The sequence below is a fragment of the Martes martes genome (assembly GCF_963455335.1).
Source record: "Martes martes genome assembly, chromosome: 12".
Taxonomy (NCBI): domain Eukaryota; kingdom Metazoa; phylum Chordata; class Mammalia; order Carnivora; family Mustelidae; genus Martes; species Martes martes.
In genome coordinates, this window is record NC_137900.1 from 16,732,841 (window position 1) to 16,748,217 (window position 15,377).

The window sequence follows — 15,377 nt, forward strand, 5'->3', positions numbered from 1 at the left end:
TGACTATTCTTTACTGTCACCACACAACTCTAAAGAATGTCGGTGATAAAATGCTTCTCCCCCCAAGAGCAAACTACCCCTAGGGGCACACTCCTGGTAGACCTGGTATTTATGCAAGGGTCAGGGGCTGTGAATGTAAATCTCTCTGCCCTCCAGGAGTTCAGACTTCCTCCAGAGTTGGTGACGATCATCTGTGATAGAGGCTTTCAGCAGTAGCCCAGATAATCTAGAGTTGTCTCTTTCCCAGCACTGGCTTCCACTTACACCGTTTAAATGTTCATGTGTAATTCTAGTCACCTCTAGGCATTTTACAGATGTTCTTTTCTGCCAGAAGAGAGATAGCCTAATGCTATTACTGACCTGGGGTCAGGAGCCTTTAATAAATTCACACAGTCTTTGGATATCCTTCCTTTAACCAACCTTCCTGTTTAGGATTAGTCACAACATTGAAAAGGGACTTGTACTTCTATGTGTGGGCATGTGTGCTGCTTTCTATGTGTGGGTATCATTGTTTCTCTGGTGTACAGTCCTAGGGAATGCTTCTCTAATTAGTGAGGGATTTTTTTAGTAAGCTAATAGAAATTCAGTTAGAGACTTAGAATTTTCTAGCCCAATTAAATGGTAGAATCATTCCCAAGTATATAGGTTCCTAATTCCGAACTGAGCTCCTATCTCTTTGTTTCTTCCCAATTGTTTATTATTAAAGCACATATTAAGTTTTTTTTAATTGAAGTGTAGTTGACACACAACTTTACATTAGTTCCGGGTGTACAATATGGTGACTCGACAAGTCTGTGTTAGCTCGGCTCACATAGGTGTGGCTACCACCTGCACTACACGGCACTATTACAGGACCCTTGACTCTGTTTCCCATGCTGTGCCTTTCATCCCTGTGACCTGTTCATTCCATAACGGTAAGCCTGTACCTCCTACTCTCCTTCTCTGATGTTGCTTCCTTCCCTTTCCTCTCTGGCAACCACCAGTTTGTTGTCTGTGTTTATGAATGAAATCATATGGTATTTGCATTTCTCTGTTTCACTTTTCTCACTTAGCATAATCCCTTCTGGATTTGTCCATGTTGTTACAGATGGCCAGATCTCATTCCTTTTTATGGCTGAGTAGTACTCCACTGTGTGTGTGTGCATGCCTGCACACACGTATGTGCAACTATATCTATACAGCATATCTTTTTTATCCATCCATCTATCAGTGGACACATAAGTTGCTTCTACTTCCTGGCTATTGTAAATAATGCTGCAATAAACATAGGGGTGCATGTATCTTTTTAAAAAAGATTTATTTATGTACTAGAGAGAGAGCACACTAGTGTGGGGACAGTCAGAGGAAAGAGAGAAACTCAAGCAGACTTCCCATTGAACATGGAGCCCAATACAGGGCTTGATCCCAGGACCCTGACATCATGACCCAAGCCAAAATTAAGTCAGATGCTCAACCAGCTAGGCCACCCTGCACTCCTGCATCTGTCTTTTTGAATCCATGTTCTTGGTTTTGTGGGTAAATATCCAGTAATGAAATTTCCGGATCCTTCAGTATTTCTGTTCTTAATTTTCTGAGGAACCTCCATCCTGTTTTCCGGAGTGCAAACTGCTGCAGTTTGCATTCCCACCACCAATGCATGAGGCTTCCTTTTTCTCCACATCCTCGACAACACTTGTATCTTGTCTCTTTTATTTTAGCCAATCCGAATGGTGTGCAGTGGTACCTCATTGTAGTTTTGATTTGCGTTTCCATGATGATTAGTGAGGTTGAGCATCTTTTCATGTGTCTGTTGGCCATATCTGTGTCTTTGGAAAAATATCTATCTGTCCAGGTTCTGTGCTCATTTTTCATCAGATTTTTGTGTGTGTGTGCCAGGCTGTGTAAGTTCTGATACATTTTGGATATTAACCCCTTACCAGATATTTCATTTGCAAATATCTTCTATCCACTAGGTTGTCATTTTGTTTTGTTGATGGTTTCCTTTACTGTGCAAAAGCTTTTTAGTTTCGTGCAGTCCCAATAGTATATTTTTGCTGTTGTTTCTTTTTCCTAAAGAGACATATCCATACATAAGTATGTTACTAAGGGCAATGTTTGAGAAATTACTGGCTGTGTTTTCTTTTAGGAGTTTTATGGTTTCAGGTCTCATATTTTATGTCTTTCATCTTTTTGCGGTTTATTTTTGTGTCTGGCGTAAGAAAGTGACCCAGTTTCATTCTTTAGCCTGCAGCTGTCCACTTATCCCAATACCATTTATTGAAGAGACCATCTTTTCCCCATTATATATTCTTGACTTCTTTGTTGTAGAATAATTGACTATAGAAGTGTGGGTTTATTTCTGGGCCCTCGATTCTCTTCCACTGATGGATGTGTCTCTTTTTGTGCCAGGACCATAGTGTTGTGATTACTCCAGTTTTGTAGTAGATCTGGCATTGTGATACGTCCAGCTTTGTTGTTCTTTCTCAAGACTGCTTTGGCTGTTCGGGGCCTTCAATAGTTTCACACCAATTTTAGTATTATCTGTCTGGACATTTTAACAATATTAATTCTTCTAATCTGTGAGCATGGACTCTTTTGCCATTTGTTCTGTTGTCTTCAATTTCTTTCATCAGTGTTCTACTTTTTAGACTCTAAATCTTTCACCTCCTTGGTTAAGTTTATCCCTAGGTGTTTTATTCTTTGTGGTGCAATTGTCAGTGGGATTGTTTTCTTAATTTCTTCCTGCTACTTCATCGTTAATGTATAGAAATGCAGCAGATTTCCAAATATTAATTTTGTATCCTGCAACATTACTGAATTCATTTATTCTAGAGTTTTGATGGAGTCTTTAGGGTTTTGCATTTATAATGTCATGTCATCTGCAAATAGTGACACTTTTACTTCTTCCTTACCAATTTGTATGTCTTTTATTTCTTTTTCTTGTCTGTTTGCTACAGCTAAAACATCCCAGTACCATGTGTTGACTAAAAATGGCAAGAGTGGGCATCTTTGTCTTGTTTCTGATCTTAAAGGAAAAGCTCTCAGTTTTTCACCATTGAGTATGACATTAGCTATGGGTTTGTCATATATGGCCTTTATTATGTTGAGGTATGTCCTTCTAACCCCACTTTGTTGAGAGTTTTTATTATGAATGGATGTTGAATTTTGTCAAATGCTTGTTCTGCATTGCTGAGACAATCCTGTGATTCTTATATCATGTTATTATTGTGGTATAGAACAGTGACTGATTTACAGATACTAAACCACCGTTGTATCCGTAGATTCAATATCACCATGAATGTCCTTTTACTGTATGGTTGAATTTGGTTTCCTAGTATTTTATTGAGGATTTTTACATCTGTGTTCATCAGGGATTTTGGCCTGTAGTTTTCTTTTTTTGTAGTGCCTTTGGTTTTGGTATCGGGGTAACATTAGTCTCATAGGATGTATTTAGAAGCTTTTCTTCCTCTTCTATTTTTTTTGAAATAGTTTGAGGAAAATAGGTATTAACTCTTGTTTAAATGTTTGGTGGAATTCACCTGTAAATCTATCTAGTCCTGGACTTTTGTTGTTGGGAGATTTTTTTTTTAAATTGCTGATTCAATTTCTTTACTACTAATTAGTCTGTTCAGATTTTCTATTTCTTCCTGACTCTGTTTTGAAAGAGTATATGATTCTAGGAATTTATCCATTTTATCTAGGTCCTCCGATTTGTTGACCTGTACTTTTTTGTAGTAGTTTCCTGTAATCATTTGTATTTCTGTGATGTCAGTTGTTACTTCTCTTTCATTTCTGATTTTATTTATTTGGGCCCTCTCTTCATTTTTCTTGATAAGGATGGCTAAAAGTTTATCAATTTTGTTTATCCTTTCAGGAACCATCTCTTGATTTCACTGATCTTTTTATTGTTTATTTAGTCTCTGTTTCATTTATTTATACCATGATTTTTATTATTTCCTTCCTTCTACTAACTCTGGGCTTTGTTTGTTCTTCTTTGTATATTTCCTTTTGGTGTAAGGTTAGATTGTGTATTTGATATTTTTCTTGTTTATTGAAGTAGACCTATATTGCTATGAAATTCCCTCTATGAACTGCTTTCTTTGTTTCCCAAAGATATGGAACCACTGTGCTTTCATTTACATTTGTCTCAGTGTGTTTTTTTGTTAACCCATTGGTTGGCAAGTAGCATGATGTTTAGCCTCCAGGTGTTTGTGGGGTTTTTTTCCACTTTTCTTCTTGTAATTGATCTCTAGTTTCATACTATTGTGGTCAGAAAACATGTGATCCATCCTGGAGAATGTTCTGTGTACACTTGGAAAGGATGTATATTCTGTTGGTTTTGGACAGACTACTCTGTATATCTCTTAGGTCCATCCGGTCTAAGGTGTCATTCAAGGCCACTGTTTCCTTATTGATTCTCTGTTTGGATGATCTGTCCATTGGTGTAAGTCTGGTGTTGAAGGCCCCTACTATTATTGTATTACTGTCAGTTTCTTCTTTTATATCATTTTCTGTGAATTTTGTTGCTCCATTGTTGAACATAGATATTTACAAGTATTATATCCTCTTGTCCTCTTGTTATAGTTTTGTGTTAAAGTCTATTTTGTCTGATATACATATTTTTACCTTGGCTGTTTTTATTTTGTTTTGTTTTGTTTTCCTGCTCTCCTTTTCATGGAATATCTTTTTGCATCTCTCCACTTACAGTCTATATATCCCTTCAGGTCTCAAGTGAGTCTCCTGTGGGCAACATAAAGATGGGTCTTGGTTTTTTATTCATTCCACTACCCTCTATCTTTTGATTGGAGTATTTAGACCATTTACATTTAAAGTAATTTATTAACAGGTATATACTCATTGCCATTTTGTTCATTATTTTCTGCTTGTTTTTGTAGTTCTTATTTCTTTTCTCTTGCTCTGTTTTCTTGTGATTGATGACTCTTTAGAGTGTTATGCTTGACTTTGTCTTTACTTCTTATGTATGTGTTAAAGGTTTTTAGTTGGTGTGTACCATAGGGTTTATATATAACATCTGAAGTATATAGCAATCTATATTGAGAATAACTTGTTTGAACACACTCTAAAAGAACTTCATTTTTACTACCCGCCTCCACATTTAACATATATGCTGCCATATTTTACATCTCTTTATTTTGTGATTCCTCTCAACTAATTTTTTTTAACATATAATTTACTTTACCTCTGTCTTTTAACTTCTATACTGGCTCCATAAGCGATTGTTCTACTACCTTTATTGTATGTTTGTTTCTACTCATGAAATTTTTCCCTTTCATAATTTTCTTCTGATTATGGCCTTTTCAACTAAAAAAGTCCCTTTTAACATTTCTTGTAAGACTGGCTTAATGGTTATGTTTTGTTTGGGGAAACTATCTCACTTTCAATTCTGAATGATAATCTTGCTAGGTAGAGTACTTTTGGATGTGGAGTTTTGTTTTGTTTTGCTTTTCCTTTTAGCACTTCAGATATACCATGCCACTCTATTCTGGCATGCAATTTTCTGCTGAAAATCAGCTGAAAGCCTTATGAGGTTTACCTTGTGCATAACTAATTATTTCTCTCTTGCTGCTTTTAATAATCTCTATCTTTAATCTTTGCCATTGTAATTGTTATCTGTCTTAGTGTAAATCTCATTGATTTCATCTTGTTTTGAACTCTCTCTGCTTCTTAAACCTAGATATCTGTTTCCTTCCCAAGGCTAGGGAAGTTTTCAGCTATTATTTCTTCAAATGAGTTTGCTGTCCCTTTCTCTCTCTTTTCCCTCTAGGATCCCTATAATGTGAATGGTTGATTGCTTTATGTTTTCCTAGCGTTCCCTTAGCCTATCCTCATTCTTAATTTTTTGTTTTCTTTTTGCTGTTCAGCTCAGATGCTTTCTGTTATCCTGTCTTCCAGATCACTGATCAATTCTTCTGTATCCTTTAATCTACTATTGATTCCTTATAGTGTATTTTTAATTTCAGTTAGTGTTCTTCAACTGATTGATTTTTCTATATATTTCCTGCCTCTTTGTTGAAGTTCTGAGCTCTTCCACTCCTCTCTTTAGTCCCCTGAGCATCTTTATGACCATTATTTTGAACTGTTTATCAAGCATATTGCTTATTTACATTTCACTCTCTTATTTTTATGAGGCTTGTCTGTTCTTTCACTCTTTCCATTTGTCTACTCATTTTGCTTGGGTTTCTGCATTTGTTTCTAAGAATTAGACAGAAGAGCTACTTATCCTAAACTGATCTTGTATATGGTCAGCTGCTGTGCAGACTGTATGTGCCTGGTGACTTTAGCTGGCTGGCTGGAGGTCCCAGGTCACTCCATGCTGGGACCACCCTGGTGGACTGGCCTGAGCTGTGTCAGGGCAGTCCTGAAGCAATCTGTGCAGGGGGCACCACAGTCTAATAGCTGAAGCTGAAGTGGGTACCAGCCTAGGGATCATAGCACTCTGTGCAGAGGGTATCCTGGCAAGATAGCTAATACTGAAGTGGACATGAGCTGGGGCAGTCCCAGTTTTCTCCACATAGAGAGTGCCCCAACAAAGCAGATGAAACCAAAGTACATGTAAGCTGGGCGGTCACAGCATTCTTTGAGCAGAGAAGCTGAAGTGGCTACAAGCTATGGGGTGCCAGGGGTCTTTGTGCTGAGGGGCACCTTGGGAGGACAGTTGAAGCTAAAGTAGATCCAAGCTCCATCTGAAGCCCAGAAGGCTCAGGCCAGGAGATCATGGGGCACCCTGCATCAGGGAAGTCCTGGCAAGTTGTGAGCCAACTTGTGGGCCTAGAGTATTCCTGGATACTTGGCACATGTGTCACCTTGGTGAGATGGCCAGAGCTATAGTGAGCACTGATCCAGGCATCCCAGTGTGCAGCACGCTGGGACTGCCTTGGTGGGACAGCTGGGGCTGATGTGAGCTAGGGATTTGGGGTTTATGGAGGTAGTAACTGACAAAGGCATCCAGACCATGTTCCTGTCTATGCTATCATGGTGGAAGAGGAACACAGACCATGGCACTCACCAGCCTCTCTGAGCCAGAGGGAGTTCCAGCAGCTCCCACATTTTGGCTGAGTTTCAGCTGGATCCTTTATATTCCAGTTCCTCTTTTAAACGTTTAAAAGTGTGGGCTAAGGGCCCAGAGCTCACTAAGGCAGCAGAACAGCATTGGCTCTAGACCCTGCTCCTCTCTGTGCTATCAAGGTGGAGGGGGAATGCAAACCGTGGCAATCACCAGCCCCTCCAACCTGGAGATATTTCCACAACTGCCCCTGCCATTTGGTGGAGTTCTAGGGCTGGATCTTACATGTTCTAGTTGCCCTTTAAAACTGCTGCAGTTTAAAAGGTGTTGTGGGAGGGCAGAGTCCCTTCATGACTCTGTCTCCATCTTTCTTGCCACTCTCTGTGTGGTCTGTCTTTTATTGTATGCAACCTATTCAGTCAGCACTTAGTTCTACTTCAGGAGGAAGAGATTGAGTGTGTCTGTGGAGTTGGTGAATTCAGGGTCTTCCCACATCTTGAATTAGAAGTCCATAGGAAGGATTTTTTTTTTTTTTTAATCGTTGTCTTTGTTTTGTTAGACATTAGACCTATCTTGGGTTTTCCTCCTTGGGCAGATTGCACTTTTGTACCAACATGTACAATAGATTTTTCTCATTCTGTATTTACACAGTGATTTCTTAACAGAAAGTTGCATCATCAACTGCAAAATCTCCTAAGTAATTTAGCAAATGGAAAACATTATGATAAGGGAAACATGATGGCCCAAATATGGCAATATCTGATGTGAACTGTGTTAGATTCTAAGGAAATAAGATTACATAATAAGTGAAACATAAAGGGATGAATTGCCCAACAAGTATGTCCCCAGTGGGCTTACAAGACATTTCAGAAAGGACACAAATGGAAATAATCAATTATGAGTCAGCATTCTTACAAGTATTATACAAGGGTAAATTTTAGATCCAAACTGATCTTAAGTTAAATGAGCCAGGTTTTAGGGTGACTGATGGATTGGATTTCCGATAGTGTCCTTGCATTATATGCTCCATTTGTATACCTAAAAGTTGCCAAAGGAGAATGTGTTCTCTTTTGCATTGCTATGTAAAGCCAAGCGGGTCATGAATTTCAGTTAGACATTCATTTCTTGCCACTACTTAATGTATAACTCTTGGAATTCTGAGACTGAACGGCACCCTAATTATGAAAAGCATAGTCATTAACATGTAAGTCCAAGGAAAAGCTGGCAGAGGTCAAATCACATATAAACCAATGGGCTGGCCCAGTGCAAATGTCAAACAACAATGAATGTGGCATAGAATATGTTCATTTTTAAACTTAAAGGTTCTAAACTCCTGGAAATAAACAGGAAGGTTGTTTCATATAATGGTTTAAGAACACAGCATTTGGGGCACCTGAGTAGCTCAGTCAGTTAGGCATCTGACTCTTAATTTCAGTGCAGGTCATGATCTCAGGGTCATGAGATCAAGTCCCACTTTGGGCTCCACACTGGGCATGCAGCCTGCTTAAGATTCTCTCTCCCTCTCTCCCCACCACCACCCACCCCTGCTTGTGTACTCAATCTCTCTAACAACAACAACAAAAAACCAGATTTGGCTTCTGAATGGCTTTTCTTTTTTTTTTTAAATTGAGATATAATTGATATGTAACATTATATTAGTTTCAGGCATACAACCTAATAATTTGATATTTGTACGTATTGAAAAATGATCACCACAGTAATTCTGGGTTTTCTTTAGATTCAGCATACAAGTGAGATCATATAGTATTGTCTTTGACATTTCAATTCACAAAAGGCCCTCAAGATCCATCCATGTTTTCACAAATGGCAACATTTCCTTCCTTTTTATGAATATGATTCTACTGTATTATTACCGCTGGTAAAAATACCACATTTTTATGATTTATCCATCAATGGACACCTAGGTTGTTTCCATATCTTGACTATTTTAAATACCATGGGAGTACATATACTTTTACAAGTTAATGCTTTTGTTTTCTTCAGATATACCCAGAAGTGGAATAACTGAATCATATGGTAGTTCTATTGTTAATGTTTTGAAAAACCTCCATACTGGTTTCCATCACAGCTGCACTGATTGACGTGTCCACCAAGAGTGCACAAGGGCTCCCTTTGCTCCACATCTTCACCAACACTTGCTAGATCTTGTCTTTTTGGTAATAGCCATTTTAATAGGGGTAAGGGGATATTGTGGTTTTCATTTGCATTTCCTTAATTGGTGATGTTGAACATCTCTTCACATACTTGCTGGCCTCGTGTATGTCATCTTTGGAAAAATGTCTTCATATTCCCAACCCATGTTTTAATCAGATTATTTTTCTGATACTGAGTTGTAGGAGTTCTTTATATGTTTTGGGTATTAACCTCTCATGAGATACATGATTTGCAGATATTCTCTCCCATTCAGTAGGCCGGTTGCCTTTTCATCTTGATGGCTTCCATTGCCATGCAGAGCTTTTTAGTTTGATATAGTCTGACTTATTTTCCTTTTTTGGGTTTTGCATTTGGTCAGATCCGAAAAAATTATCACCAAGACTGATGGCAAGGAGCTTATGACCTATGTTTTCTTCTAGTTTTATGATTTCAGGTCTTATGTTTGAATCATTAATCCATTTAGAAAGTTTTTTTTTAAGATTATATTTATTTGAGAGAGAGAGAGAGAATGAGTGAGAGGGAGGAGCAGAGGGAGAGGGACAGATAGACTCTACACTGAGCGGGAAGTCTGATATGGGACTGGATCCCAGGACCCTGGGGTCATGACCTGAGCAATAAGCAGATGCTTAGCCACCCAGGTGCCCCCATTTTGAGTTGTTTTTTGTGTCTGATGTAAGATAGTGGTTCAGTTTCATTATTTTCCATCTGGCTGTCCAGTTTTCCCAATATCATTTATTAAAATCCTTTCTCCATTGTGTATTCTTGGCTACTGTAAATTAAGTGAACTTATATGCATGAGTTTATTTCTGTGTGCTATTCTATTCTATTACCATAGCTTTATATTTTGAAATCAGAAAGCTCGATGCCTCCAGCTTCATTTTTCTTTCTCAAGAGTGACTTGGCCTTCTGTGGTTCCATAAAAATTTTAGGACTGTTTGTACTATTTATACAAAAAAATGCCATTGGAATTTTGATAGGGATTACATTGAATCTGTAGGTGGCTTTGGGTAGTATGGACATTTTAACAATATTCTTCTCATCCATGAGCACAGGGTATCTTTCCAGTTATTTGTGTTTTCAATTTTTTTCATCATGTGTTATAACTTTCAGTATACAGGTCTTTTACCCTCTTGCTTAAATTCCTAAGCATTTTATTGTTTTTGATGGGATTATAAATAGAATTCTCATTTCTTTTTTTGATAGTTCACATGCAAAAGATTTTGATTTTGTATCCTACAGCTTTTGTGAATTTGTTGATTAGTTCTAATAGTTTTTGGTGGCACCCTTAGGGTTTTTCATATACAATAGCATGTCATGTGTAAATAGTGACAAATTTCTTCCTAATTTGAATGCCCTTTTTCTTGCCTAATTGTTCTGGCTTGGACTTCTAATACTCTGTTTAAAGGTGAGTGTCTTATTCCTGATCTTTATGATGCTTATTATTCCCCTTATACATACTTTATTAAGAGCTTTTATCATACATGTTGAAATAGGCTAATACTTTTTCTGTATGTACTGAGATGATATGATTTTCATCCTTAATTTTGTTAATGTTGTGAATATCATTGATTGGTTTATGAATGTTGAAACATTATTTTATCCCTGGAATAAATCTCACTTGTTGATGGTATTTGATCCCTTCAAGGTATTGCTGAATTCAGTTTGCTAATTTTTTTGTTGAGGACTTTTGCATCTGTGTTCATCAGGGATTTTCTTGTGGCATCCTTATTTGGTTTGGGGATCAGGATAATGCTAGCGAGCCTCATATAATGAGTTTGGAAATGTTTTTTCTATATTTTGGAAGAGTTTAAGAAGGACTGGTATTCCTTTAAATATTTGGTGGAATTGACCAGAGAAGATGTAGTTCTGGTCATTTCTTTGTTGGGAGGGTTTTTTTTATTGTGATCATTATTACTGATTCCATCTCTTTACTAGTAATTGCTCTGATGAGATTTTGTTTCTTAATGCTTTGGTCTTAATGGGTTGTATAGGTCTAAAAATTTACCCATTTCTTCTAGGTTGTTCATTTCGTTGGTTTGTAATTGATAGTTTAATACTTTATATTTTCATGGTTTTTATTTTTATTTTGGTTATAATTTCGCCTCCTTTTTGTTTGTTTTTTTAGAGAGAATGTATGACCCTGGGGGTGGGGCAGAGAGAGAGAGAGAATCTTAAGCAAGCTCCATGCTCAGCATGAAGCCCAAAGTGGGGCTTGATCTCACCACCCTGAGATCATGACCTGAGCTGAAATCAAGACTTAGATGCTTTTGATTCTCTCTCTTCTGGGCAAGCTGAAGCATAGATCTGTCCATTTTGTTTACAGTCCTGTGTTACCAGTAAACATAAGTCCTGCTGGCCACCAGTACCAGCAACCAAGAGGTGTCCCCTGGAAGGCAGCCATAAAAATTTGGGTCCCACATGAGTCCAGGTTCCTTCTGGGAGATACTAGTGAGTTGGAGCAAGACTGAGGGAGAGAGCCAAGATGGTGCCCACTGGAGAGTATTTCAGTAGGCCCCAACTGTACGTAAAGATAACCAAATAAGCCTCTTTCACAGAAAGTCCGTGCTTTTCAATTGGCTGCCTCTGCCTTGAGCCTTGGAGCTGGCGGGTTCACACAGGCAAGCTCTTTAAAAACTAGTCCGTTCACTATAGCCTTGTGGGTCTCAAGCCCTATTCGTTTTCAAAGCTTGAGGTCTTGGGGACTCGTCTCAGGCACAGGTCTTAAAAATTATGGTGTCCTATATTCAAACCTTTTGCTCCTTGCAGAGAAACTTTGTGGAGTTTTGAGTCCTCTGGGTCACAGTGCCTGGGGTGGGGTTTATTGCAAGATTGTGTCTGGTCCTCTTACCTGCTTTCATGTGGGTTTTTTGTTTGCCTCTTGTGTAGGAGCCACTCAGCCTGTTGGTTTTGTTTTCTTTTTCAGAGGAGATTGTTCCCTATGTAGCTGTAGTCTCAGGGAGTCTGTAGGAAGAGGTGGGTTCAGGATCTTCCTACACTGTCAACCCCCAGATGGGTTTTAATAGCCGTCTGCACTCTAATTGCCTTTGAGAAAATTATCAACCTCTATGCCTGTTTCCTCATCTCTGTACTGGGAATTCAAGTGCCTACCTCCCAATTGTTGTGAACATTGAATGGATTCAAACTTAATAAACGGATCAACTGACACCTCAAGTTCACCAGTCTTGGGGCTGTGGCAGAACCCTGTACCCCACCATGCCTGGATTGTCTGTATTTGGCTGAGTGGAAGAGGGACCTTCAGCGAGGTCCCTCTTTGTCTTAATCACTTTGGCTTATGGTTGATTCTTTATGTGAATCTTAATAAGCTTAGTGACCTGTAAGCAGTTTTTGTTTGTTTGTTTTTAAGATTTTATTTTATTTATTTGACAGACAGAGATCACAAGTAGGCAGAGAGGCAGGCAGAGAGGGAGAAAGGAAGAAGCAGGCCCCCTGCCAAGCAGAGAGCCTGATGCGGGGCTTGATCCCAGGACCCTGAGATCATGACCCAAGCTGAAGGCAGAGGCTTTAACCCACTGAGCCACTCAGGTGCCCACTGTGAGCAGTTTTTAAAAGAAGTAAGGACTAAAGCAAAATGTTCCTTGAGAACCTTCTCTGCAAAGGAGTTAAAACCTGTGGCTCCTGTCTCAAGGCACTCTTGACCAGAAAATGGTTCATTGCAGCACTGTCTGCTAGAACATTCTGCAGTGGCAGAAATACTCTGTCTTTGCGATATCCATTGTAGTGGCCATCGGCCACATGTGGCTGTTGAGTACTTAAAATGTGGTTAGTATGACCAAGGAACTACATTTTTAAATTTTAAGTAGCCACATGTCCAGAGGGTATCACTGGACAGCTCAGGTCTATAGCTTGGTAGAGTGATGTATTATTAAGCTTAAATGACTAATTCAGTTAGTTGGAACAAAGTTGTCTTTTCTATAAAATTTTTTTTTAAATTTAAGTATGGTGTTTATATGTAGGAAAACAAAGGCCTCTGTAAAATTCTGGGGTTCTCTTTTAAAACACCCATAATTTGAAATCAGCCCTTGGTCCAGCTGAGAGGCATTCACTTCTCAGTCTTCTTATAAATGCTGATTAGATTAAGGCTTATCCTATAGTCAGTACATATGTGATATGTCAGTTATTCTTCCACTGGTGGAAAATGTGCAATCCTAGCTATGCACCTCATGCTAGGATTCATATGAAAATGCTTAGCACACACTTCTGTTGCTTTTTCTTAATGAGAAGGAATTAAATTGTAAAGCTCAAGAGTGAGTGTGCGTTCATGCTATGATTTCGTTTTTGTTTCTCCAGGGAAATTGAAAGAATGGTCTTTGGTCCTCTATGGTACCTCCGTGCAGCCATACTCGCCAACCAACGAGTTTCCTAAAGTAGAACGTGTCCGCTACAGCCGAGTCGAAGACCCCACCGATGACTACGGCACAGACGATTATGCAGGTGAGCTGGCTTCCAACAGGGACAGAGGCTAAGGAAATAGCTCTTGTACATCACCCCACCACGCACAGATCAGCTTCTAGCGATACTCTGATATATTTTCTTCCATCTTCTTTTCTAGTCCTCCCCAAATATTTGCACGTGTATATTCACACAGCACTGTTTTCTTCAAAGCGAAAAGCACACTGTGGAGAGTTTCCATGTTCTTTTTCTTTCTCTTGTGGTTATTAAGAGCATATTTCCCTGTTGTCACATATCCTCACAGCAAATATTTAAAAGACAGCGTAACGGTCCATCCCACGATTGTACTACATTTAATACATAATCAGGGATGTGTAGTTTGCTGGGAGTTTTACATTCTTTTAAATAAGGTTTGAATGAACATCACTATTTTATCAGTCCCTGTTCATATCTTTAATTATTTCCTTAGAATGGAGTTCTGAGAATTACTGCATCAAAGGGAATAATCAGTTTGAGAGCTTGGATACATTTTGTCACATTCCTTTCCAGACAAGATGTACCAGTCTCTGCTGTGACCAGCTGTGCCTTTATTATACTCCTTTCTGCCAAAATGGAGTAGAAAGAAAAAAGTAAAAAAAAAAACAAAAAAACAGAACATTTTAAAAGTTTTATAGCTTTATTATTAGTAAATCATTTCTCTTCCTTAGTTCTAGGAATTAAACATAATTGTATTGTACCCATTTTTCCATTCAAATTGGCACCAGTTTTCTTATCTCTCACATTCTTCTATACAGTAGTTCCCCCTTATTTGTTGTTTCCTAGTAGTAATACCACTACTACTAAGTAGTATCCCATTATTAATGGTCAGGAAGCCGATGATCCTCTGATAGATCATCAGGTCAGTAATAGCTTTATGCTACATTACCATGCCTGTACCATTGCTCTGACTTCATTTCATCATGCAGGCATTGTATCATCTCACATTGTCACAAGAAGATGGATAAATACAAGATTTTATAGTATATTGATATAATTGTTCTGTTATTAGTTTCTCACTGTGCCTAATTTAAAAATTTGATGTTATCACGGGTTTGGATGTGTAGGAAAAAAGCATGGTATACATAGGGTTTGGTACTATCATGGTTTCAAGCATCCACTGAGGGGCTTAGAAGCTATCCCCTGCAGATAAGTGGGGGGAGGAACTATTATATTTCCTGAAAACATTTCCTCAGTTATTGCTTGCTTCCAAAATGTAGTTTTTTGTTTTGTGTTCTGTTGTTTTGACAAAAAAAAAAAAAAAAATTGGAGGGTAAGGTTTATAGTTTCAGATCTCACTTTTATTTTTTTAAAGAAGTTTTAATCTTTAAAATCAACTGAATATCCCCATGCATTTTTTTCTAATCTATGCTTTTTACATTTGGCCATTAATTCATCTGGAACTTATTTTGGTTTATGATATATAGTATGAGATAAAATTGCCTTTATTTTCCATAAAGACTAACATTATTGGCTGGGTTATCATCCCATTTTAAAATATTTATTGGAGAGGGAGAAGCAAACTCCCCACTGAGCAAGGAGCCCGACACTGGGCTCAATCCCAGGACCCTGAGCTCATGACCTGAGCTGAAGACAGATGCTTAACCGAGCCACCCAGGCACCCCAGGGTCTTTCCTTTATAATAGTAGAATAAATTCTTAAACCAGGGTATCTTCTGGTACCCCCGTTTCTGTTTTTTAATCTTAATCCAGTAACACCCACACTATATTTTACTCTCTGTTGAACATTTCGT

At 38.3% G+C, this 15,377-nt stretch overlaps 1 protein-coding gene across 3 annotated transcripts in view; it reads left to right on the top strand.

Moving 5' to 3' along the window:
- PCSK5 (proprotein convertase subtilisin/kexin type 5) overlaps positions 1 to 15,377 on the top strand; it is a gene marked incomplete at both ends in the record, with an annotated part of 451,941 nt that overhangs the window by 264,441 nt on the left and 172,123 nt on the right. For all 3 annotated transcript variants that reach the window (XM_080819756.1, XM_080819754.1, XM_080819755.1), the window contains one exon: positions 13,487 to 13,630. In XM_080819756.1, coding sequence (XP_080675882.1) covers positions 13,487 to 13,630 — 144 coding nt within the window. The remainder of the gene's footprint in view (positions 1 to 13,486; positions 13,631 to 15,377) is intronic.